The 21,204-nt window shown below is 59.3% G+C and overlaps 3 protein-coding genes across 7 annotated transcripts; 1 reads left to right on the top strand and 2 right to left on the bottom strand.

Annotated features, from left to right (window-relative positions):
* Nucleotides 1-799: 799 nt before the first annotated feature.
* Nucleotides 800-5,474, top strand: RAB3A (RAB3A, member RAS oncogene family). The gene is made up of 5 exons (XM_063161184.1): nucleotides 800-906; nucleotides 2,104-2,331; nucleotides 2,835-2,953; nucleotides 3,039-3,163; nucleotides 3,537-5,474. The coding sequence occupies exons 2-5, from the start codon at nucleotides 2,104-2,106 to the stop codon at nucleotides 3,725-3,727; spliced, it is 663 nt and encodes a 220-aa protein (XP_063017254.1). The 5' UTR covers nucleotides 800-906; the 3' UTR covers nucleotides 3,728-5,474.
* MPV17L2 (MPV17 mitochondrial inner membrane protein like 2) lies at nucleotides 5,413-9,697 on the bottom strand. 5 transcript variants are annotated; one of them, XM_063161182.1, is made up of 6 exons: nucleotides 9,626-9,697; nucleotides 8,952-9,184; nucleotides 8,439-8,609; nucleotides 7,769-7,845; nucleotides 7,543-7,671; nucleotides 5,413-6,497 (listed from the first exon to the last, which is right to left on the bottom strand). In XM_063161182.1, the coding sequence occupies exons 2-6, from the start codon at nucleotides 9,106-9,108 to the stop codon at nucleotides 6,441-6,443; spliced, it is 591 nt and encodes a 196-aa protein (XP_063017252.1). In that variant the 5' UTR covers nucleotides 9,109-9,184; nucleotides 9,626-9,697; the 3' UTR covers nucleotides 5,413-6,440. The 5 variants fall into 5 exon arrangements, with proteins under 5 accessions (XP_063017252.1, XP_063017247.1, XP_063017250.1 ...); XM_063161177.1 differs by lacking the exon at nucleotides 5,413-6,497 and having other exon boundaries at nucleotides 7,146-7,671; XM_063161180.1 differs by lacking the exon at nucleotides 5,413-6,497 and having other exon boundaries at nucleotides 7,146-7,671; nucleotides 8,952-9,152; nucleotides 9,626-9,686.
* Nucleotides 9,698-10,461: 764 nt separating this feature from the next.
* Nucleotides 10,462-16,662, bottom strand: DUS3L (dihydrouridine synthase 3 like). Its single transcript, XM_063161169.1, has 13 exons — nucleotides 16,611-16,662; nucleotides 16,083-16,365; nucleotides 14,746-15,606; nucleotides 14,436-14,477; nucleotides 14,210-14,362; nucleotides 14,011-14,127; nucleotides 13,660-13,725; nucleotides 13,458-13,568; nucleotides 12,465-12,561; nucleotides 11,583-11,658; nucleotides 11,120-11,308; nucleotides 10,909-11,037; nucleotides 10,462-10,634 (listed from the first exon to the last, which is right to left on the bottom strand). Exons 1-13 carry the CDS (start codon nucleotides 16,652-16,654, stop codon nucleotides 10,562-10,564), a joined length of 2,241 nt encoding a protein of 746 aa, XP_063017239.1. The 5' UTR covers nucleotides 16,655-16,662; the 3' UTR covers nucleotides 10,462-10,561.
* Between the last annotated feature and the right edge of the window lie 4,542 nt (nucleotides 16,663-21,204).

The following is a 21,204-nucleotide window of genomic DNA, read 5'->3' as shown; positions in this document are numbered from 1 at the left end:
CACCATGGCTGGCTCCATCCCTAATTCTGGTTCCATCCCTAATTAATTCTGGATCCATCCTACAGCTGGTTCCATCCCCATCGATGGGTCCATCCCATGGCTCCATCCCTGCTCGCCCACCCCATCCCGTGCCACCCATCCCGTGCCACCCCACCGTCCCCGAGGGCCGTGCTCCACATCCCCGCTGCCCACCCGTGCCCACCGCATCCGGCTCGGTCCTGCCGGGGCTGTGGGTGTGGGACGAGCCTGGGCAGGGGCCAGGAGCTGCACGGGCACGGAGGGCACGGAGAGCACGGAGGGCACGGGCGGGGCAGGGCAGGGCAGGGCCCGGGAGGCTGCGGGCCCCGGGCAGGGCAGGGCGGTGCCGCTGCCCTCGGGCCGCCATATGCTGCCGGCCCTAATCCCCGCTGGAGCCGCAGGGCGAGGGAGGACATGGCCGCCCACCTGCGCACCAGCCCCGCCTCAGCGCCAGCCGCCCTGGCACGGCAAGGATCAGCCTGCCCGCCACTGCAGGCCTAGGGAAGGCGTCGCGATAGCGCGCCATGTCGCGACAGGGAGGTTGTCAAAAGTCGTCCCCCCCTCTGAGTGGAATGGTTCTGGCTACACCCCCACCGGTGCAGGGGTGGTTCATTCCGCGCCCCGCGGAGCGCGGACGGACCGCACCACTGCGCGGGCCGGAGGGGGGGGCGGCGCCCACCACCGCGCCGGGAGGGGGGTTCTCCTCCCCCCGTCCGCCCGCTGTCCATCAAAGCGCGCCGCCGAGCCAATCAGCGCCTCCTTCAGGGCCGCGCCCGTGACGTCCGGGCTCATTTGCATAGAGAGCCCCGCCCCTCAGCCGACGTCACCCAGGCTCCGCATCTGCTGCAGTCGCTGCGGGGAGGAGGCGGCGGCGCGAGCGCGGCAGAGGTGAGACCCCCCCCCCCCCCCCCGGCACCGGGACCCCCACCGGGACCCCCCCACAGCGACACCCCCACCGGGACCCCCCGAGACCCCCAGTGTGCCCCCCGGCACCGGGAGGGGAGGGGCGGCTGCAGCGGAGGAGGCGGGAGGCGGGGGGGGGATGATGATGATGATGATGGATGCGGCGCGGGGGGGGCTGCGCAGGGCCTGGGGGGGGTCTCGGTGCGGCGGGGACCGAGTGGGTGCAGCGGGGTCGGGCCTGCGGGGAGGAGCAGGGGGTGACCCCCTCCCCATCAGCACTCTGACCTCGCCCCCATCAGCACTCTGAACCCCGCCATCAGCACCTTGAATCCCCCAATCAACACCCTGACACCCCCATCAGCACCCCGCACCCCCTCCCTGCATCGCCCTGCACCCCCCATGAGCCCCCTCTATCACCCCCCCTCCAGCAGCCCCCCAAAATGCCCATCAGCACCCAGCACCCCATTCCTGCACCCCCCATCCCGCATCCCCCCGCTCCTCCCTGGATGCGCACCTGCCTCTGTGCCCTCTTGCCTGGCATCCGTGTGTCACCCCTCGGCTCCATGTGTCACCCCCCGGGTCCCCGTGCCACCCCCCGGTCCCTGTCACCGCGCTGGCCGCGCCGTGCGGGGGCACCGGGCACCGCCGCCGGTGCCATTTTGTCACCGGGAAGATGCGGGAGAGGCTGCGGCGCCCCGGCCGCACCCGCAACGCCACAAGGCAGATCCCGAGAGCCACGGCAAATACTGGCAGCCACGGCAATTCCTGGGAGCCGCAGCAATTCCTGAGAGCCGCGTTAAAGCCTGGCAGCAATTCCTGAGAGCCGTGGCAATTCTTAGGAGCTGTGGCAATTCCTGGGAACCATGGCAAAGCCTGGCGGCCACATCAGTTCCTGAGAGCTGTGGCAATTCCTGGCACCCACAGCAATTCCTGGCAGCCGTGGTGAATCTCTGTGGCGTGTCAAACGCCGTGGGCCACGTGCCCCACATTTACCGTGGACACACCGCAGTTCCCTGCTCTGCAGGTGACGGGAGGTGGCCTCTCCCTCTCCGAGCCCTTCGGGGCAGGGTGACCCATTGCTGGCCACACCGTGGCCCATCCTGAGCCAAAATATCCCAAATCCGTGCTGGGAACCGGCTCCGAGCAGGGCCAGCCCCGTCACGGCCTCTCCCCACCCTGCAGATGGCGTCGGCTACTGACTCCCGCTATGGGCAGAAGGAATCCTCGGACCAGAACTTCGATTACATGTTCAAGATCCTGATCATCGGCAACAGCAGCGTGGGCAAAACCTCCTTCCTGTTCCGCTACGCCGACGACTCCTTCACGCCCGCCTTCGTCAGCACCGTGGGCATCGACTTCAAGGTCAAGACCATCTACAGGAACGACAAACGCATCAAGCTGCAGATCTGGGTGAGCACTGAGAGCCCCCGGTGCCCCCAGAGCCCTGGGCTGGGCTGGGGCGGTGGGGAGGGGGCGATGCTGGTGTGGGGAGATGGATGGTGAGGGTGGTGGTCAGTGTGGGGTGGTGGGAGTGATGGATTGGTGGTGTGGGGGTGATGGTCACTGAAGGGTGGTGGTCACTGTGGGGTGATGGTCACTATGGGATAACGCTCGGTTGGGTGATGGTCACCGTGGGGTGATGGTCACTATGGGATAATGCTCAGTTGGGTGATGGTCACTGTGGGGTGGTGGTCACTGTGGGGTGATGGTCACTATGGGATAACACTCGGTTGGGTGATGGTCACCATGGGGTGATGGTCACTATGGGATAACACTCGGTTGGGTGATGTTCAGTGTGGAGCTGCCCCACCAGGGCAATTCCAGGCAGGGGCCGGACCTGCCCCCATGGAGGGGCCCCTGTGGGGGTGTCACCGCACCCCTGGGGTGACATTCAGCTGTCCCCTGTCCCCCAGGACACGGCGGGGCAGGAGCGGTACCGCACCATCACCACCGCCTACTACCGCGGGGCCATGGGCTTCATCCTCATGTACGACATCACCAACGAGGAGTCCTTCAACGCCGTGCAGGACTGGTGAGCACCACGGGGGGCTCTGGGCACCCCACACCGCCCCGGCCGCCCCCTCCCCGCCCCTCTGACCCCCCTCTCCCTCCCCAAGGTCCACCCAGATCAAGACCTACTCGTGGGACAACGCGCAGGTGCTGCTGGTGGGGAACAAGTGTGACATGGAGGACGAGCGCGTGGTGTCCTCGGAGAAGGGGCGCCAGCTCGCCGAGCACCTGGGTGAGCTGGGGAGGGGGAGCCCCCCACCACGCCTGCCAGCCCACAATTAATTTAATTAAGGGCTTAATTCCCTGCGTGTAATCGCTCTGCCGAGGTACCGGCGGTGACTTGGCACCTGGTGAAAAGGCACAGAGTCACTGCACAGCTTCAGCTCTCTGTGAGGGGCTGGGGGCAGGATCTGGGGGGTTCTTTGGGTGGGAAAAACGGGATTTTGGGGGTGGTGGGGGCAGGTTGCGAACCCTTTAAATATTGAATGAGGAGGAGGAGGAGGAGGAGCCACGCAGGGCTGGATCTTTGACGCGGATCTTTGACGCGTCCCTTGTCCCTCTGTCCCCTTCCACACTGTCCCCCCCCGCCTCTCCCACCGCCGCAGGGTTTGAGTTTTTCGAGGCCAGCGCCAAGGACAACATCAACGTGAAGCAGACCTTCGAGAGGCTGGTGGACATCATCTGCGAGAAGATGTCCGAGTCGCTGGACACGGCCGACCCCGCGGTCACCGGCGCCAAGCAGGGCCCCCAGCTCACGGACCAGCAGGCCCCCCCGCACCAGGACTGTGCCTGCTAGGGGCCAGCCCCCCCCAGAACCCCCCCAGAGCCCCCCCAAAACCCGGTCAGTGCGCCCCAAACCCCCCCCACGAGCTCCTCCTCTTGGGGGTCCCGCGGGGGCTTTTGCTGCTGATACCTCCGAAAGGGCTGCGGCCCCTCTAGGAGCCCCCACCCCAATTCATTAGGCTATGCCCCCCCCCCACACCCCTTAATTTATTTTTAAGCCTGGGCTGGTAGAAAACTTCCCCCCTGCCCCCCTCATTCTGCTTTTAATCACTGTCAAGAAACCATCACCCCCAGCCCCATTTCCCCTGGTGAAACCCACCCATCCTGTCCTGGCACCCCTTGTCCTGGAGACCCCCCTGCCCTTTTTCCTTCTCTGGGACCCCCTTTCCTGGAGACCCCAATTGCCCTGAAGACCCCTCCCCGTGGCCTGGGACCCTGTCCTGGTACCCCCTGCCATTTTCCCTGCTCTGGGACCCCGTGGCCTGGAGACCCCTGCCCTGGAGATGCCCCTGTCCTGGGACCCCCTGCCCTTTTTCCTTATCTGGAACCCTCTTTCCTGGAGACCCCCTGTGCCCTGGAGACCCCCCTGCCCTTTTTCCTGCTCTGGGACCCCTGTCCTGGCACCTCTTGCCCTGGAGACCCCCCTGTCCTGGGACCCCCTTTCCTGGAGACCCCCATTGCCCTGGAGACCCCCCTGTCCTGGGACCCCCTGCCCTTTTTCGTGCCCTGGGACCCCCTGCTCTGGGGATCCCCCTACCCTGGGACCCCCCCCTGCCCCGGAGCCCCCTGTCCTGGGGATCCCCCTACCCTGGGACCCCCTTCCCAGCGTGTGGGTGCTGTGACAGGACCCCCCAAATCCCCCTGCCCAACCCATCCCACCCCTTTTACCCCCAGAGCTCCTGGTGCAGGGGGCTCTTTGTGGCCGCTCCCCTGCCCCTGCAGCTGGATGGATATTTCCTGACTCTTGTTTATTTGTATAAATAGATGCTAATTTATGCTCCCGCCGTCTTCCTCCTTGTACATACAGAAATTCCTTGTAAATAGGCGTAGGAAGTGACGCTGTGCGCGTGACCTGCTGTGCTGTGGCCGTGGTGGTGCATTTATATATATTATATATATATATATTCTGATTTTTTTTTTTTTTTGGTTTTTGTTCTTTTGGTTTCTCTCAGTGTGGTAAACCTTGCTTGTGAATATCACTTTTAAAAAGAAAAAAAACCCGTCAAAAAAAAAAAAAACAAAACACCCCACCCCCACAACCAAACGACGACAGAACTGTTATTATTATTATTATTTAAATAATAAGATTTCAAATGAAAAAAAAATGAATTCAATGCATCGGCGAGGCCGAGCTGACTGGAGTGAACCTGCCCCAGTTTGGGGAGCCTGTGGGGGTGAGCAGGGCTGGTTTGCTCCAGGGCTTTGGGGTCTCGTGTTCCTGTAGTTCTGTGCTTCTGTGGAGACTGTGAATAAGTGGATATTCCCGTAGCCATGACAGAGCTGCCCTTTATTTATTTCTCCTGGAGCGCTGTGTCTTTATTTTACAGATTTCCCTCTGTTTCCCCCCCCCAATCATGATTCCATCTCCTTCCCTCCCCCTTTCTCCCCCTCCTCTTTTTTGTGAAGTTTACTTATGGAAGAGTTACACTGTACTGTACAAATGTCAAAAGTGTCAAAAAAAAAAAAAAAAGAGTACAATTTCCTAAAAATCACTGTATTAAAAGAAATGTTGTGAAGAAATAAACCAATGCTGATCAGAAGTTCCTCGGGGTCCCTGAGTTGCCAGAAAGGAGCAAAATTAATCAGATTTTTTTAAATTATCACGCCCCAAATGGCTCCTGCTGCTGCTGAGGGAGGAGCTGATCCCCCCTGGGTGTGTGACAGCAGGGACCGGGGCAGAGCATGAAGGCACAGCTTTAGAAATCAAATTAAAACCCCCATTTAGACAATTCTCATTGACACTGGCAATAATTCAGTCCCTGGGTGATGCAGGGAGTGTGCAGCTCGCCCAGGGCTGGGAGCACGGGGATGTGATGGCCCAAACTCTGCCAGAACTTGGCTGCAGCCCCCCCTGAGCCTCTGCAGAGCCGGCGGGTGCAATCACAGCCCATCTCCAGCCCTATTTATAGAGACCCAGGTGGCTGCAGCCCCCGGAGCTGAGGGAGTGCTCAATCCCATCCCTGAGCCGGGGAGAAAAGCGCGAGGGGAAGGAGAGAGGAGCTGCAGGGAGAGCAGAGCAGCAGCCACAGTGGAGCAGGGCTGGAATGACCTTCAATCCCATCCCTTCGTGCCCCTTCCACCATCCCAGGCCGCTCCAACCCGCCCTGGGGCAGCCCCAGCTGCTCTGGCAATTCCATTCCAGCCCCCACGGGGAAGAATTCCTCCCCGATTTCCACTCAGTGGGGCTGGAAGGTGCCGGAGGAGCAGCAAGGGTTTGCTTTGCTCTGCAGAAGGAACAAATCCAGCCAGGCCCTTCCCAGGGGCTCCTCCTCACCCCGGCTCTGCGGGCAAATCCCACAAGAAATCACTTTACAGCTTCTCCTGCAGCAAGAGATTGTTCCAGCCCCAGCCCACGGCTGTAATTAGCAGATGAGTTAATCAGCAGCAGGCACGTGGAGGGGGGGGGTGGCTCTGGCCATGCCCTCCCTCGGCTGGGGCGCTCCACAAAGGCCAGGAATGCACGGAAATCCCTCTGAGTCCCTCTGCAGGATGCTCCTTGAGCCTCTCTAGGCCCCGGCGCTGCTCTGGCTCTGCCCTGGGGGCTCCTGCCCGGGGCTGCGGGGCTGGAAAATACCCAGAGTGAGATGGGCACTGCCCAGGGAGCAGGGAAATCATCCTGCGCCTCTGCTGGGCACTGCCCAGAGCAGGGAAATCATCCTCCCCCTGTGCTGGGCACTGCCCAGAGAGCAGGGAAATCAACTGTGCCCCTCTGCTGGGCACTGCTGAGGGCACACCTCGAGGGCTGCGGGGCTGGAAAATACCCAGGGTGAGATGGGCACTGCCCACAGAGCAGGGAAATCATCCTGCCCCTCTGCTGGGCACTGCAGGGAAATCATCCTGCCCCTGTGCTGGGCACTGCAGGGAAATCATCCTGCCCCTGTGCTGGGCACTGCCCAGAGCAGGGAGAGAATCCTGTCCTGGCTGTGCCTCCTCAGCTTGGGAAGCACTTGGAGACACCTGAGTGCATCCAGAGGGGGCAAACGGGGCTGGGAACTGGGAGCACAAACCCTGAGAGGGAGCTGGGGGTGCTCAGCCTGGAGAAAAGGAGGCTCAGGGGTGCCCTCATCGCTCTCACAGCTCCTGAAAGGCGCCTGTGCTCGGCTGGGGCTGGGCTCTGTCCCCAGGAACTGACAGAAGCAGAGGGCACAGCCTGGAGCTGGGTCAAGGGAAATATAGGTTGGATATTGGGAAAAATGTTTTCATGGATCGAGGGATAAAGTTCTGGAATGGTTTTCCTGGGGGGGTGGTGCAGTCACTGTCCCTGGGTGTGTTTAACAAAGCCTGGATGTGGCACTGGGTGCCAGGGCTCAGTGGAGGTGCTGGGGTTGGGTTGGATTTAATGACCTTTATGGTCCCTTCCAACCTGATAATTCAGTGAATTTGGGGGAATTTTGGCAATTCCGGGGGATCAGGGAGGCGGTGCAGTCACCATCCACGGATGTGGCACTGGGTGCCAAGGGTTTGCTTGAGGTGTTGGGGCTGGGATGGATTTAATGACACTTAGGGTCTATTCCAACCGGGTCATTCTGTGAATTTGGGGGGATCCTGTGCATTTCTGTGAACTGTGTGAACTCGCAGGGCCGGCAGGGGCTCAGGGGCAGGGCTCACCCTGTACTTGAGGTAGGACAGGTAGGTGTCCCAGCCCAGGGTCACCACGTTGACATAAGCCACACGGAACGGGGGCGGCACGAAGAGGAAGTTGAGGATCTGCGCCGCCGGCCACACGCTCCAGTCAGCCTGGGGAGGGACAAGGGGGCACAAGGGGGGACAAGGGGCAGCTGGGGGCTGCCCTCGGCTCCCAGCAGCACGGGGGGCAGCTCGGGGAGGGGATCACCTTGTACATCTCCCAGAATTTCTCCTTCAGCTCGTCCCAGCTCTCCTGCAGGGATTGGCCCTCCAGGGTGCCGATGGCTGCGGGGACAGGAGGGGTCAGAGGGGATTGGGGAGGGAAATGGGGAGGGAAATGGGGTGGGAAATGGGGAGGGAAATGGGGAGGGAAATGGGGAGGGAATTGGGGTGGGAAATGGGGAGGGAAATGGGGAGGGAAATGGGGAGGGAAATGCCCCAAACCTCTCCCAGTGTGGGCAGGGAAATGGAAAGGAAAGTGAAAGGGAAGGCACAAATCTGTCTGGGGAAGGGCTGGGGCTGTGCCAGGGGTGGGATGGAGGTCAGGGAATGTTCTGGGGTTTGGGATGGAGATCAGGGAAAGGTTCAGGGGATCAGGGAAAGGTTCAGGGATTTGGGATGGAGATCAGGGAGAGGTTCAGGGGTTTGGGATGGAGATCAGGGAAAGGTTCTTCCCCCAGAGGGTGGCACTGAATTCCCCAGGGAATGGCCCCATCCCAGCCCTGCCAGAGCTGCAGTGATGCCTTTTGTCGATTCACCTGTGAGATTCATTCCGAATTGCCCCCTAACCCAGCACAGCACCTGGAAGCACCAACCCCAGGCCCCACCAGGAGCTGCAGGGCCGGGATTCGGGGGCCGGATCAGCGCCCCCCACGTACCCATGAAGTACCAGGCTCCCATGGTGGGCGATGCCACCAGCTGGTCGATGAGCACCTTCTTGATGCCGGTGCGCAGGCAGCGCACGCCCCGCGCCGGCAGCGCCCAGTCCAGCCACAGGTACCAGTAATGCATCAGGGGGCCCAGGCTGCAGCCCACCACGAACATCCTGCCTGCAACCACAGGGACAGCACGGCTGGGGCGCAACGAGGGCACTCTGGGGGAGGAATTCAGCACTGCGAGGGTGGGGATGGGTTTCATGGCTGACCCCGGAGCCCTGGATGGATGCCAGGAAAGGTTCAGGGGGATTTAGGATGGAGATCGGGGAAATGCCATGAAGGCATTCTGGGGAGGAATTCCTCCCTGTGAGGGATTTCCCCCAGCCCTGGATCCCTGGCAGTGCCCCAGGCCGCGGTTTGGAGCAGCAGGAGGGTGAGAGGCGTCTCTGCCCCTGGCAGTGGGATTTGCCTAGCCCCTCCCAGTGCCCACCAGTGCCCATCCCTGCCAGCTCTCACCCGTGCGCCCCAGCTGCAGCTGGCTCTGGGGGTGCTTGCGGCGGTGCCACTCCTGCTGCAGGACGTCCCCGGCTGCCAGGAGCCCCCCGCAGCTGACGGTGTTGGTGAGGAGCAGCAGGCGGCCCGAGAACAGCGAGCGCCACGAGCGCAGCAGCATCCTGGGCACGGCCTGGAATGGCACGGGCACAGCCTGGGCACGGCCTGGAATGGCACGGGAACAGCCTGGGCACGGCCTGGAATGGCACGGCACAGCCTGGGCACGGCACAGCCTGGGCACGGGCACAGCCTGGGCACGGGAATGGGAATGGCCCCAGAGTCACTGCTGGCTGTCCCCGCGCCCCCCAGCTCTCCCAGTTCAGGCTGGGTACCCCTCCCACTGCCCCCCAGTTCTCCCAGTCTGGGCCTGGGTATCCCTCAGTTATCTCAGTGAGGGCCTTGGTACCCCCCCAGTTCTCCCAGTTCCCCTGTGCCCCCCAGTTCAGGGCTGGGTATCCTCCCAGTTCCTCCCAGTGCCCCCCAGTTCTCCCCTCTGCGTGTCCCAGTTGCCCCTGCCGCCCCCTCCCAGTGCCCCCACTGCTCCACACGCCCCGACCCCTCAGCCATCGCCTCACTGTCCCCCAGTGCCTCCATCCCGCCCCCCGCTCACCCCCGCTATCTCCGTAGCCTGCACTTACCCCGCTGGGTGCCCAGCGCCCCTGCCCGGACACCCGGCCGGCTCCCGGTGCCTGCGGCTCCTCCCGGTCCCCCCCGGCCCCCCCCCGCCCCTACCGGGCGTTACCGCCACCCGCACACGGAACCGGCAGAGGGTCACGTGACAACAATGACGCCCGCTTCCTGCCTCCGCCATGACAGCTACCCAGGCACAGGAGGCCGCCATGACAGCTACCGAGGCACAGGAGGTCGCCATGACACCTACCGAGGCATAGGAGGCCGCCATGACACCTACCGAGGCACCAGCTCGCCCAGGGGTTGCGGTGGGGTGATCTGGGGATGGTCCAGGGGATCTCCGCGGTGCCCCAGCCCTGCCCTGTCCCTGGCTCCTCGGTTTGGGGGCAGCAGCGTGGCTGGGGAGCTGTGGTTGGCTGTGGAGGTGGCCATGCTGCGTGTCAGCAGGGCTGGGACCATCACTCTCCCCACTCTGCTGGTGCCACTGGGGTCCCCCAGGTGTGGGGATGCTGCTGGGACCCTCCAGACTGTCCCCAGAGCCTTTAGAATTCTTTGAGAGGCTTCTCTGTGGAGCTTGAGCACCAGCTCTGTGTCACCTTGGTAGTGACACATCTCATTTGCTTCTGCTGTGTTTTGCACAGGGGCTGGGGGGACGTTGCTGCTCCTCGTCCTGGGAGTTTGTCACTCCCAAGGACATCCTGGTGGGAACTGAGGCTCTTTTCCAGCGATGTGGGACAGCTGGGACAGCTCTGGCAGTGAACTGGAGGCAAAGATCCCCTCACTAACAGGAGTTTGTCTGCCAGGATTGGTGTGGGGCTCGCAGAAAGGCAAAAAACTCACCAGCTTCTAAAAACATCAGCTTTATTCCAACTGCCAGGAGCCCTGCTCCTCCTCACAGCCCATCCAAAGTCTTCCTGACACCGAGGGACAGGGCCAGGCCAGCCCTATCTGTAGGAATTGGCCTTGTGCTTTGGCAGGAAGGTGAAGCTGGGCGGGACGGGGCCCAGGAGCAGCTCACTGGGGGAAAGAATCAATCACAGAATTAATCCAGAGACCTCAAAGCCCACCCAGTGACAGCCCTGTCATGGGCAGGGACACCTCCCACTGTCCCAGGCTGCTCCCAGCCCTGCCCAACCTGGCCTTGGACACTGCCAGGGAAGAAAAACAACAAAAAACCAAACCCAAGGAGGGTTCAGTGCTCAGTGCCCAGCTGTCAAACAACCCTGTGGCCCTACAGGGGCTCTGCCACGTCCCTTCTGAGCAACTGGAATGAGATTTGATGCCTCCTGACCTTATCTTGATCCAATCATCCACGTTCTGGCTGGCCATGAGGGTCTCCAGGTAGTCCCTGCCCAGGTAATAGGGCGGCCGCTCGTTGATTTTCTGAGGTAGGTGTTCCAGTAACCCAACTGGGATGTACCTGGGATAAAATGAAATGAGTGCTGGGGGTTCATGAATGAATTAATTACCGTTCAAAGGTCCCCCTGGCTGGGCAGCATCACCTGCACAGGAAGGAGAGCCACTCCAGCAGGAATTTCCTGGTTTTCTCCACTCCCTGAGTGTCTGAGCCCCAGTGCTCGAGGCCAAAGTTGGTGAAGTCCTTGAGGATGTCAAACCTCTCCCTGGAGGAGATATCCCAGTGTCTCTGCTCCTTGATTTCCGTGAAAAGCCAGGGTTTGATCAGTGCCCCTCTGCAGCCAAAGAAAAATAAAATAAAATAAAATTGTTATTCCCATCACTGATGCTCCTGAGGATTTGAGACACTTCCCAGCACTGATTTCTGCTTTAAATCTTCTTTTCCATTCCAACTGATACAAACTGATTTCTCCAGTTTTCAGGGTGGTTTCACTGAGAGGAAATTCCATGCTTTGGGTTTGTTTAGGGATTTTTTTAAATCCTCTTTTTATTTTTTCCCCCCTCTGGAACCACCAGAGCTCAGGAGTGAAGGGAAACACAGGCACTTGCCTTGCAATCATGATTCCAGAAACTCCCATCTGCATGGCTCTGTTTGCATCTTCATAGGACAAAATATCCCCATTTCCTGCCCAGAGAGGAGGAGAAGCCAGAGGTCAGAGAGATCCGTGAGGACAAGTCAAAGTGAGCTAATGCAGGCATGGGATGAAATTCAGCATGGACACAATGTCCCAGGGCCAGATGGTGCAAAGAGGCTCCTGCTCTGGATTCCCAGGGATGTTTCTGATGGATGTTCCCTTACAAGGAAAAAAGGAGCTTTCTCCTCTCTACTCCTTCGGTTTCCCTGAAGGTTTAGGGATTTTGTGCCACAAAATCCAAGAAAACCCCTTTAAAACCCAAGCGATTGGTGTCCCTTCCTTCTGGCACCACGTCTGGCACCAGGTGTGGCATTTACATTTTCTGAAAAATCCCTTTTGCCAGGATTTCTCTCCTGGGAAGCTAAGAAGCCTCAGAGAAAAAGGGAAACAATAATTAATTATCTCATTTGCTTCTCCTGTGTTTTGCTGCTTTGGAATGTGGTTGGAGATTGCTTATCCAACAGGTGATTGTTTCATTGGTTTCATGTGAATTGTTCTGACTCTTTGGCCAGTCAGGGTCAGGCTGTGTCAGGGCTCTGGAGAGAGTCAGAGTTTTTATTATCACCTTTTTAGCCTTCTGTAAGTATCCTTTCTGTATTCTTTAGTATATAAAGAACAATCCCCACATTGCATTCTGCTGTGGCACAAACGCAGAAAATGAGACAAGAATTGTTTCGATCATTCTTTTCTCTGCTTCCCTCAGGTTCAGAGGATGTGAACCCCCCCAGGACCACGCTCTTTACCCCATTTTGAGGGTGTTTGAAACGACAGGGGTGCCAAGGGGTGCCGCACGTACCGAAGAGAGGCATGGGGCTGGCCAGGCGGGCGCACTCGGCGATGTAAGCCCAGTCCGCGCTGCGCGTGTAGCGCTGCTCCCGCGAGCGCCCGTGCAGCTGTGGGGAGAGAGCAGGGACACCACTGCAGGGACAGGGACAGCACCGTGGGCAGGGGAGCCCTGGGATGGGCCCTGGGATGGGCCTTGGGATGGACTTTGGGAGAGCTGCAATGGTTTTTATGGAATCAACATCGGGATTGACCTCGAGATCAACCTCGGGATGAGCCTCGAGATCGATGAGCGCTGAGAACAGAGGTGGGTAAAGGATCCCTTGGGATCTACCTCTGGATTTACGGAATTCACAGAATGACCAGGTTGGAAGAGACCTTAAGGGTTATTGAGTCCAACCCAGCCCCAACAGCTCAACTGAACCCTGGCACCTTGGGATCAACCTTGGGATCAACCTCAGGATCGACCTTGGGATCGATGGGCGCTGAGAGCAGAGCTGGGTAAGGGATCCCTTGGGATCTACCTCTGGATTTACAGAATTTACAGAATCACTGGGTTGGAAGAGACCTTCAAGATTATCGAGTCCAACCCAGCCCCAATATCTCAACTGAACCCTGGCACCTTGGGTTCAGCCTTGGGATGTGCCTTGGGATCGATGGGTGCTGAGAGCAGAGCTGGGTAAGGGATCCCTTGAGATCTACCTCTGGATGTACAGAATTCACACAATTATCAGGTTGGAAGAGATCCTAAAGGTCACTGAGTCCAACCCAGCACCTCAACTGAACCCAGTGCCACATCCAGGCTTTGTTAAACACACCCAGGGATGGGCCCTTCCCAAACCATTCTGGGATTCCGTATCGGGCTCAGAAGCAGGGAGGAAAACACCCTCTGCACCTGAATTTTCCTATTTTATTAGCAGAGGACACTAAAAGGCAGGGGAAGGTCACCCAATCTGATCTCCAGGCAGAGCTCCCCAGGCACCACCCCACAGCCCTGTCCCCGTACCGTGACCATGGACGCGCCCCACTCGCGGATCCTGGGGATGATTTTGTGAGCCACGTTGACCTTCTCCTGCACCCCAGTGCGGATCTTCACCGTCAGGGGGACATCCAGCACCTGCAGAGGTGGGAAGGTGAGGCCAGGCTGGACTGGGCTCCACCAGCTCAGCTCAGCTCAGCTCAGCTCAGCTCCAGGAGCTCCCACTTACCGAGTTCATCCCGCGGACGATCTGCTCAAACTTGTTGGAGCGAGTCATCAGAGCACAGCCTCCTCCCTGAGGGACAAAACAGGGAGCTCAGGACCTTCCTCACAGAGTGGAGAGTCCTTGGGGCACCTCAGAGTTTGGAGAAAGTGGATTCTTCAACCAAAAATTCTCCAGAGTGCTTTTCCCTCCCACCCACCAGGGAGAGACAGCCATTCCCTGCTCCTTGAGCAGCTTATTCCCCTTCTCATGAGATAAATGGACTGGGAGCTCTGGATCAGACTGAAAAGAGCAATCAGGCAGCAGAGAGTGAGGACAAGGATTCGTGGAAGGAAAACCCACCACAGAACTTCTCACCTTCTTGTAGACCAGGTCGATGGGACAGCCGACGTTGATGTCAACAAAATCCACGTCGATTGTCCTGTTCAGGAGCTCTGCACACTTGGTCATGGTGTCCGGAAAGGCTCCCTCCAGCTGCCAGAGGGAAGGAGCTCCCCTGAGTCCCAGAGGCAGCTTTTCCCCTGGGAAGGGAGCCCTGGGTGGGGGGAAGCCTCACCTGCACCCCGAAGATGTCCTCGGTGTGGTGGCGCTTGAGCAGAGCCCACTCGGAGGACTGGCCCTGGAGCAGGTTGGTGCACACAGCCATCTCCCCACAGGTGACATCTGCCCCAAAACGTTTGCAGATCCGTCGGAACGGGAGGTTTCCACACTGCCAGGGACAGCAGGGACTGTCAGGAGATCTGCTCTGTTCCAACCGTGCCCACGGCGAGTCGCCAACCTACCGTGGTCAGTGGAGCCAGGTACAGCTTGCCTTGGATTTCCAGCTGGAAAACAGGGATGGAGGAGCAGGTCAGCAGAGCTGCAACGGTTTTTATGGGATCACAGAATGGTTTGGCTTGGCTTGGACGCTTCCAGGGATGAGGCAGCCACAGATGCTGTGGGAATTCCGTCCCAGCCCCTCCCCACCCTCACAGGCAGGAATTCCTTCCATGCTCTGCCTGCCTCCCCCAGCTAAAGGCTCTCCAAGGGGTTTCTCTTCCCTCTTTCCATGCACAATCTCCACCACGGGAGCAGGACACAAGGGACTCTCACCTTCTTCTTCTCACACGGCCGCAGCTTCGTGACGTCCTCATCTGTCAGCGGGCCCAGGGTTGGGATGGAGGGAGCACCATCAGCTCCTTGGGAGTTCCTCACGACCTCAGGTTTGGGAGCATCCTCAGCTCCTCTGGAGTTCTGCAGAGCCTCAGGTCTGGCACCATCTTCAGCTCCTTGGGAGTTCTGTAGAACCTCAGGTTTGGGGGTACCCTCTGCTCCTTGGGAGTTCTGCAGGACCTCAGGTTTGGGAGCACCATCAGCCCTTTGGGAGCTCTGCAGAGCCTCAGGGTTGGCAGCACCCTCAGCTCCTTGGGAGCTCTGCAGAGCCTCAGGGTTGGCAGCATCCTCATCCCCTTGGGAGTTTGGCAGGACCTCAGGTTTGGGAGCACCCTCAGCCCCTTGGGAGCTCTGCAGAGCCTCAGGTCTGGGATCCTCTCCCTGCTCCTGCAGCACAGGGCTGTCCCTCAGGCCCTCCTGGGGATCGGTGCAGTTGGACACCTCCGTGGAGCTCCCCGTGGCTTTGCCTCCCTTCCCAGCACGCAGCCCACGCAGAAACTCCTCGGCCTTGTGGAAGCTGAACTTCCTCTTGCGCAGCTGCTGCTGCAGCTCCTTGGAGAGGCCGTTCCTCACCAGCACCTTCCCCTCCCACTGCTGCACCAGGGAGGCGTTGACCAGGTTCTGGTGGCCGTCCCCGAGGTGGGCCTGGCCGAAGCGGCAGGTGACACCGTAGGGACAGCGGCCGAAGGTGTCGAAGAGGACGCAGCGCTGGCCCAGGTCTGCAGGTTTGGCCGCCAGGTACTGGGACACGTCGTGGAGGAAGCGGCAGCGCGGCCCAAAGTGGCACTGCCCGCCACAGCCCTGGGGACAGCACGGAGCAGGGCAGGGTGGGCACGGAGCAGGACGGCACAGAGCGCTCTGAGTCTCACCTGGGATCACCAGGGCAGGGAGGGAATGGTGCCAGGGGAGGGATGGACACAGGGACACAGTGGGGGGACGGACACAATGGAGGGGATGGACACACTTCAAGGAAGGTGACACCTCACTAGTGACACTCAGCTCATCCCATGTCACCCCCTCCCAGCTGGTTTTTATGCAATTCCAGCCTGGTCTGGGTTGGAAAGGACCATAAATCCCATCCAGTCCCACCTACAGGGACACCTCCCACTATCCCAGGCTGCTCCAAGCCCTGTCCAGGCTGGCCCTGAGCACTGCCAGGGATCCAGGGGCAGCCACAGCTGCTCTGGGCACCCTGTGCCAGGGCCTGCACACCCTCCCAGGGATGAATTCCTTCCCCAAATCCCACTAAGCCAGGCAGAGAGGGCTGTATGTCCCACCTGTGTCACCGAGGGGCACAGCCTGCTCTGCTCGTAGCAGTTGGGTTTCATGCAGGGGCGGCTCTTGTTCTGCCCCCGGGCTCTCTTCTTCTCTGGACGCTCCTTCTCCTCCTCTCCAGCATTCCCTTGGCTTTCCCCATCCTGGCCGAGCTCCTCTGCCTTCACCCTCTTGGCTGGGGGTTCGCTGACCTGCTCCTCTTCCTTCTTCTCCTCCTTTTCCTCCTCCTCCTCCTCGCCCCCTGCCCGCAGGTAGGCGTGGAACTGCTCCTTGGAGGTGAGGAACCTGCGGGGAACGTGGCAAAGGGTGAGGTCAGGAGGGGGTGGTATGGGGGGCACCGGGGCAGGAGGGGATGGGCACGGACTGGGGGGGTGTGGAGAGGTCGGGAATGTACCGGGGGGTTCATGAATGGACCGGGCACACACCGGAGAAGGTTATGAAGGGACCGAGCCCTTTCTGGGGGGGTTACAGAGGGGTGGGGCCCGTCCCGGGGGGCTGAGGAGGGGCCGAGGCCCCGGTCCCGCACTCACCGGGCTCGAACCGGCGCCACACCGGGCGCCAGAGCCGCTGCCATGCTGCCGCGCGCGGCGATGACGTCAGGGGCGGGGCGGGGCCACGTGGCCGGGCGCGCGCGGTATAAAAGGGCCTGGCTGAGGCGCGCTGCCGTCAGAGCGGCGGAAGCCGCAGTCGAGTGTCGTCTGTGCGCTCCGCTGTTTGTACGCCCTCCGAGGCTTGTTCGGGGGCTGCCACAGCCCCCTCATGAGTGTCAGGGTTGCCCAAGCAGGGAAAGACGGCCGTTGTGCAGCCCTTGTACCTTGGGGAGAGGTGTTGTCCCGTGTGGCAGCTCCTTAAGGCTTCACTTTGGGGACACCTGGGTGTGAGGGGGTCACAGGTGCTGCCCCAGGCCTGGGCCCTGAGGGTGGGCATGGCTGGGAGGACCCCTGGGACCAATGAGTTCAACTTACAGCAGAACAGCGTCACGTCAGCCAGACACACAAAGTGCCCCTTTGTCTTTCCTTCAACAGTTCCCTGGTTTTGGGGGTGCCTTGGGGTCCCACCTTCTGCTCCCTCCTCCTCACACCTATCAGGGGAGGGAATGCAGCTCTACAGCGATGTGGGGTACTTGCTCTGGTTTTTTGTCATTTTAGGATTATTTTTAAGAGGTAAATGCACAGGCATGAACCAGCTCTTGCTCATGTGCTGCCTTTGTAGTGCTCAAGACACCCTTGCCTTTGGTCCGTGGGTGGAAGTTTGGGCTGAAAACCAAAAAACGCGTCAGGCGTGGTGTGTCTGACCTTCCCTCCCTCCCCTGTAGCTGCCACATCTTCCTCATGTTTGTGCCACTTTTTACACTTCTCCTGTTCCACAGCCCCTCCGAGATCCTGCAAGCCCGGCGTGTGTGGCAGATGCTGCATGAGGGGGCTGATGTCTGGTGGGTGACACATTCGGACCCTCCCGGATGACGTCTCCTTTCCAGCCCCATCATCCCCACAGCCCCGTTTGACTCACACTTGGCCTGGGCTGCTGAGAGGGCTGAGAAAAGGCTGTGAAATCCAAGTGCAGCAAGAGCTGGGCTCCATCTTCCCTGTCCCACGCCTTGCGCTGAATCCAAGATATTTCTAGCTGCGTTCAAACTGTCCGTGAGGCTGGACGTGGGGTCAGCCCAGCTTAATTTGGGGGTTTTGTCCTAATTTAGGAGCTTCTGGAACCTCTGCCCGTGGTGTTGGGATTGTTCATGGGCACTGCCGGGTTCTGCGTGCACGTGGGGCAGAGGTAAAAGTGCACGTGGGGCTGGAATTCTGGTGTTTTCCTGTTTCAGCTCGGTTCTTTCCAGACGCTCCATCAGAAATGGCTTTTGGGAGGAGCTGGGGGCCCGCTGGGTGCTCCTGCTGCTGCCAAGGGTGGGCAGGTTGCACCGCGGGGCCAGGCTGCTGTGGGAAGAGCTTTGGGCTGATTGGGTGTTAATTAGTGCTGGAGTGAAATATGAGGAATGCAAAATACTATTTTAAGCTTCAGCTTGGCCGGGGGAAGGAAGGAAGGAAGGAAGGAAACGAGGCTCTGGGGATGAACGAAGTGATTTCACTGCTGTTTTTTTGGGGCAATAAGCCCGAAGTCAGAGCTCTGCACCCGGCTGAGGTCACACTTCAGCATCTGATCCCTGCTCAGGGCTCTGGCTCAGCAGCTTTACGAGGCTGAGCCTTGGATGAGCTTCCCAACAAAGCCTTTCCCAGGCTGGACAGGGCTTGGAGCAACCTGGCCTAGTGGAGATGTCCGTGGCCATTCAGGGGTGGAAATGAGAGAGCTTTGAGGTCTCTTCCAACCCAAACCATTCCCTGACTCTCTGCTGGGTTTGGAGAGGTGCTGGCTCTTATCTCCTTCATCTTTTCAGCCCTTCAGGTCATGCTGAGGTTGGAAGAGGAGCCAGGGGAAGGAAGGAGGAGCTGGATAAATGTGGGGTGAATACAGAGCTTGGAAGGCCAGAGCTGTCACTCCCACATCCTCCAGCAGCTCCAGAGAAAACCAATACCAAGGAACTCACTGGGAAAGGCCAAGGCAGGAAAAAGGGAAAGGCTGATTACAGGAAAGTGGGATATAGATACAGGGAGAGCTAAGTCAGGAAAAGTTCAGCTCCTCCAAGGTCCAAGTTAAACACATGTTAATGAACCTGCCCCTTCCACAGGCTCCCACACAAAAGTCGGAGGTGTCAAGCCCTGGGGTCTGGCTACCACGGCAGGAATTGGCCAAAAATGAGGCTGTGTAAAGCCCCAGGAGCAGCTGCCATGGGGAGAGAGCTTTGTGTCGCTGGAGCTGTGCTGAGTGCTGTGACAAGCTCTGCTGGTCCCTCCTGCCCCAGGTGTGGGTTTGGGGGGCACCTCGGGGTCCTGTCCTCTGCTCGGCCCAAATCCATTCCTGCTGTGCTGTCTCCCCTTTTATCCGGTCTGGTTCCAGCAGCACAGCTTCCAGCCCTCTGCAAAGGAGACAATTCCCAGCGCTCATAAATCTCCTATCAGGAAGCTGTTTCCAAGATTAAAGCTTTAAACGTTTCCCCTCTCTGGTTTCACGTCCCAGCTCCCTCCCTGCTGCAATCAGCAGCTCCATCCCCTCCACCAGGGTCTCTGTGCCTCACACCAAGCTGTGTCTGCTCCAGGAAAACCTGTGCTGGGACACTGGAACTGGGCTGTGCTCCTCCAAGGCCTGGGAACGGCCACTGCAGGCTTTGTGCGCGGAGTTTGGGAGCTCTGCCCGCTGCAGGTCCCTCCTGGCTGCTGGGAGAGCTGGCCTAGCCTTTGGAGGAGCTAAATGTCAATATCTGGGCAGGGTTTGGGATGAGCTCGGGGCCTGCTGTGGGTATGGGATCACTGGGAGCGTTCCTGGAGAATTATCCGCGGCGAGGAGGCTTTGGGATGGTGTGGCTGTGGGGTGTGGGCAGGGAAAGGGATGGGGCAGGGAGAGGCAGGGAGCTGGGAAAGGGATGGAGCACCAGGGAAAGGCAGGAAAATGCAGGGAAAGGCTGGGAGAAGGGAAAAGCAGGGAGAAAGGAAAAGCAGGGAAAGGCAGGGAAAGGGATGGAGCAGCAGGGAAAGGCAGTGAGCAGAGAAAAGGACAGGACAGGGCAGGGCAGGGAAAGGCAGGGAGCTGGGAAAGGCAGAGAGCAGGGAAAGGGGAAGGGATGGAGCTGGGAAAGGCAGGGAGCAGCAGGGAAAGTTAAATGGATGGAGCTGGGAAAGGCACAGGCCATCTGGGCTCACGTGGGAGTGCTGAGGGACCCCGGGGCTCTTGGCTGTGGCACTCAGCCCTTTGTTAGGAAAGCTTGGAGGAGACCCCAGGCCTTTTCATCACACCCTAAAATTAGAGGCAGCCCAAGGCCCCAGAGCTGGGGGAGGCGGGTTCCTGGCAGGGGCTGCAGTGCTGATGGAGGAGCAGGATGTGGCTGTTCCCGGTGCCCTGGCCATGGCAGCCGGGGAAGGTCCCAGTTCTCCATTCTGGGGGCATCTCTCAGCAGCCTTTGTCCCTCTCAGCCTTCATCACCCTCAGCCCTGCTGTTCCCAGGGCTGGTTTGGGGCGGTTCCATGGGAGGATCCCCAAGGAACCTTCTGTGCTGGCTCTGTGTCACCTGAGGTCACCCTGTCCCCTTTCCTGCAGGTTCCCTAATCCCTCGTGGCTCAGCCTGTTGGGCATTAGGGGAGCTGAGGATCTGGACAGGAAAGGTGCTTGCCTTCAACCCTTTATCTCTCCTTTCCTAATGCCTTGTGTGCCACCAGATAAAACCCCGTGTGCATTTTGAATTTTTATTTTTACGCGAGAAGGCAACAGCGAAATTTCCTCCTGACATTTAACTCAGGCGGTCGGTGACAAACCGAATAAACATTCCTGTTCTGCTGGGACAAAGGCTCCAAGATCCTGCTGGGACTGAAATGTTTCCTCATTTCCGAAGTAAAACGTTTCAGTTTAAATAAAAAAAATAAGAACAGCAACCTAAAATGACACGTTTCAATGTTTTTCTAATTATTTTCTCCACTTTGGCTACAGCTATTTGTCAAATCTGGCCTGGCTTCTCAAGTAGCTTTGGAGCCTTCCAAAACTGCTATTTTGGGCACTTTTCCTGCCATTGATGAATAATTTATCCCTGCCCTGTGTTCCTGCTCATTCCAGGTGTTTTCTGGGGTGTCTCACAGGTGGATGGGGCCTTGGTGCCATGGCAGGGACACCTCCCACCATCCCAGGTGGCTTCAGCCTGGCCCTGGGCAGTGCCAGGGGCACCACAGCTGGGCTGGGAATCCCATCCCACCCTCCCAGGGAGGAATTCCATCCCATTTAATCTGCGTCCCATCCAGGTGGTTTAATGTGTCCCATCCAGGTGATTTAATCTGTCCCATCCAGGTGGTTCAATCTGTGTCCCATCCAAGTGATTTAATCTGTGTCCCATCCAAGTGATTTAATCTGTCCCATCCAGGTGATTTAATCTGTCCCATCCAGGTGATTCAATCTGTGTCCCATCCAGGTGGTTCAATCTGTGTCCCATCCAGGTGGTTTAATGTGTCCCATCCAGGTGATTTAATCTGTCCCATCCAAGTGATTTAATGTGTCCCATCCAGGTGATTCAATGTGTCCCATCCAGGTGAT

This window comes from Melospiza melodia, chromosome 7, assembly GCF_035770615.1.
Source record: "Melospiza melodia melodia isolate bMelMel2 chromosome 7, bMelMel2.pri, whole genome shotgun sequence".
Taxonomy (NCBI): domain Eukaryota; kingdom Metazoa; phylum Chordata; class Aves; order Passeriformes; family Passerellidae; genus Melospiza; species Melospiza melodia.
This window is presented reverse-complemented; position numbering and strand designations above follow the sequence as displayed.

Bases quoted from the DNA above. Each gene is read 5' to 3' on its own strand.
- MPV17L2 (XM_063161177.1), bottom strand. From the start codon at position 9,108: ATGCTGCTGCGCTCGTGGCGCTCGCTGTTCTCGGGCCGCCTGCTGCTC. The intron at 8,610-8,951 runs GTGAGAGCTGGC...CTGTGGTTGCAG, and splicing joins GCTGCAGCTGGGGCGCACGG to GCAGGATGTTCGTGGTGGGC. The intron at 7,672-7,768 runs GTGATCCCCTCC...GTCCCTCCCCAG, and splicing joins AATTCTGGGAGATGTACAAG to GCTGACTGGAGCGTGTGGCC.
- DUS3L (XM_063161169.1), bottom strand. From the start codon at position 16,654: ATGGCAGCGGCTCTGGCGCCCGGTGTGGCGCCGGTTCGAGCCCG. The intron at 14,363-14,435 runs GTAGGTTGGCGA...TGTCCCTGGCAG, and splicing joins ACCTGGCTCCACTGACCACG to TGTGGAAACCTCCCGTTCCG. The intron at 12,562-13,457 runs GTACGGGGACAG...CTCTCCCCACAG, and splicing joins GGGGCGCGTCCATGGTCACG to CTGCACGGGCGCTCGCGGGA.
- RAB3A (XM_063161184.1), top strand. From the start codon at position 2,104: ATGGCGTCGGCTACTGACTCCCGCTATGGGCAGAAGGAATCCTCGGAC. The intron at 2,954-3,038 runs GTGAGCACCACG...TCCCTCCCCAAG, and splicing joins TTCAACGCCGTGCAGGACTG to GTCCACCCAGATCAAGACCT. The intron at 3,164-3,536 runs GTGAGCTGGGGA...CCACCGCCGCAG, and splicing joins CCAGCTCGCCGAGCACCTGG to GGTTTGAGTTTTTCGAGGCC.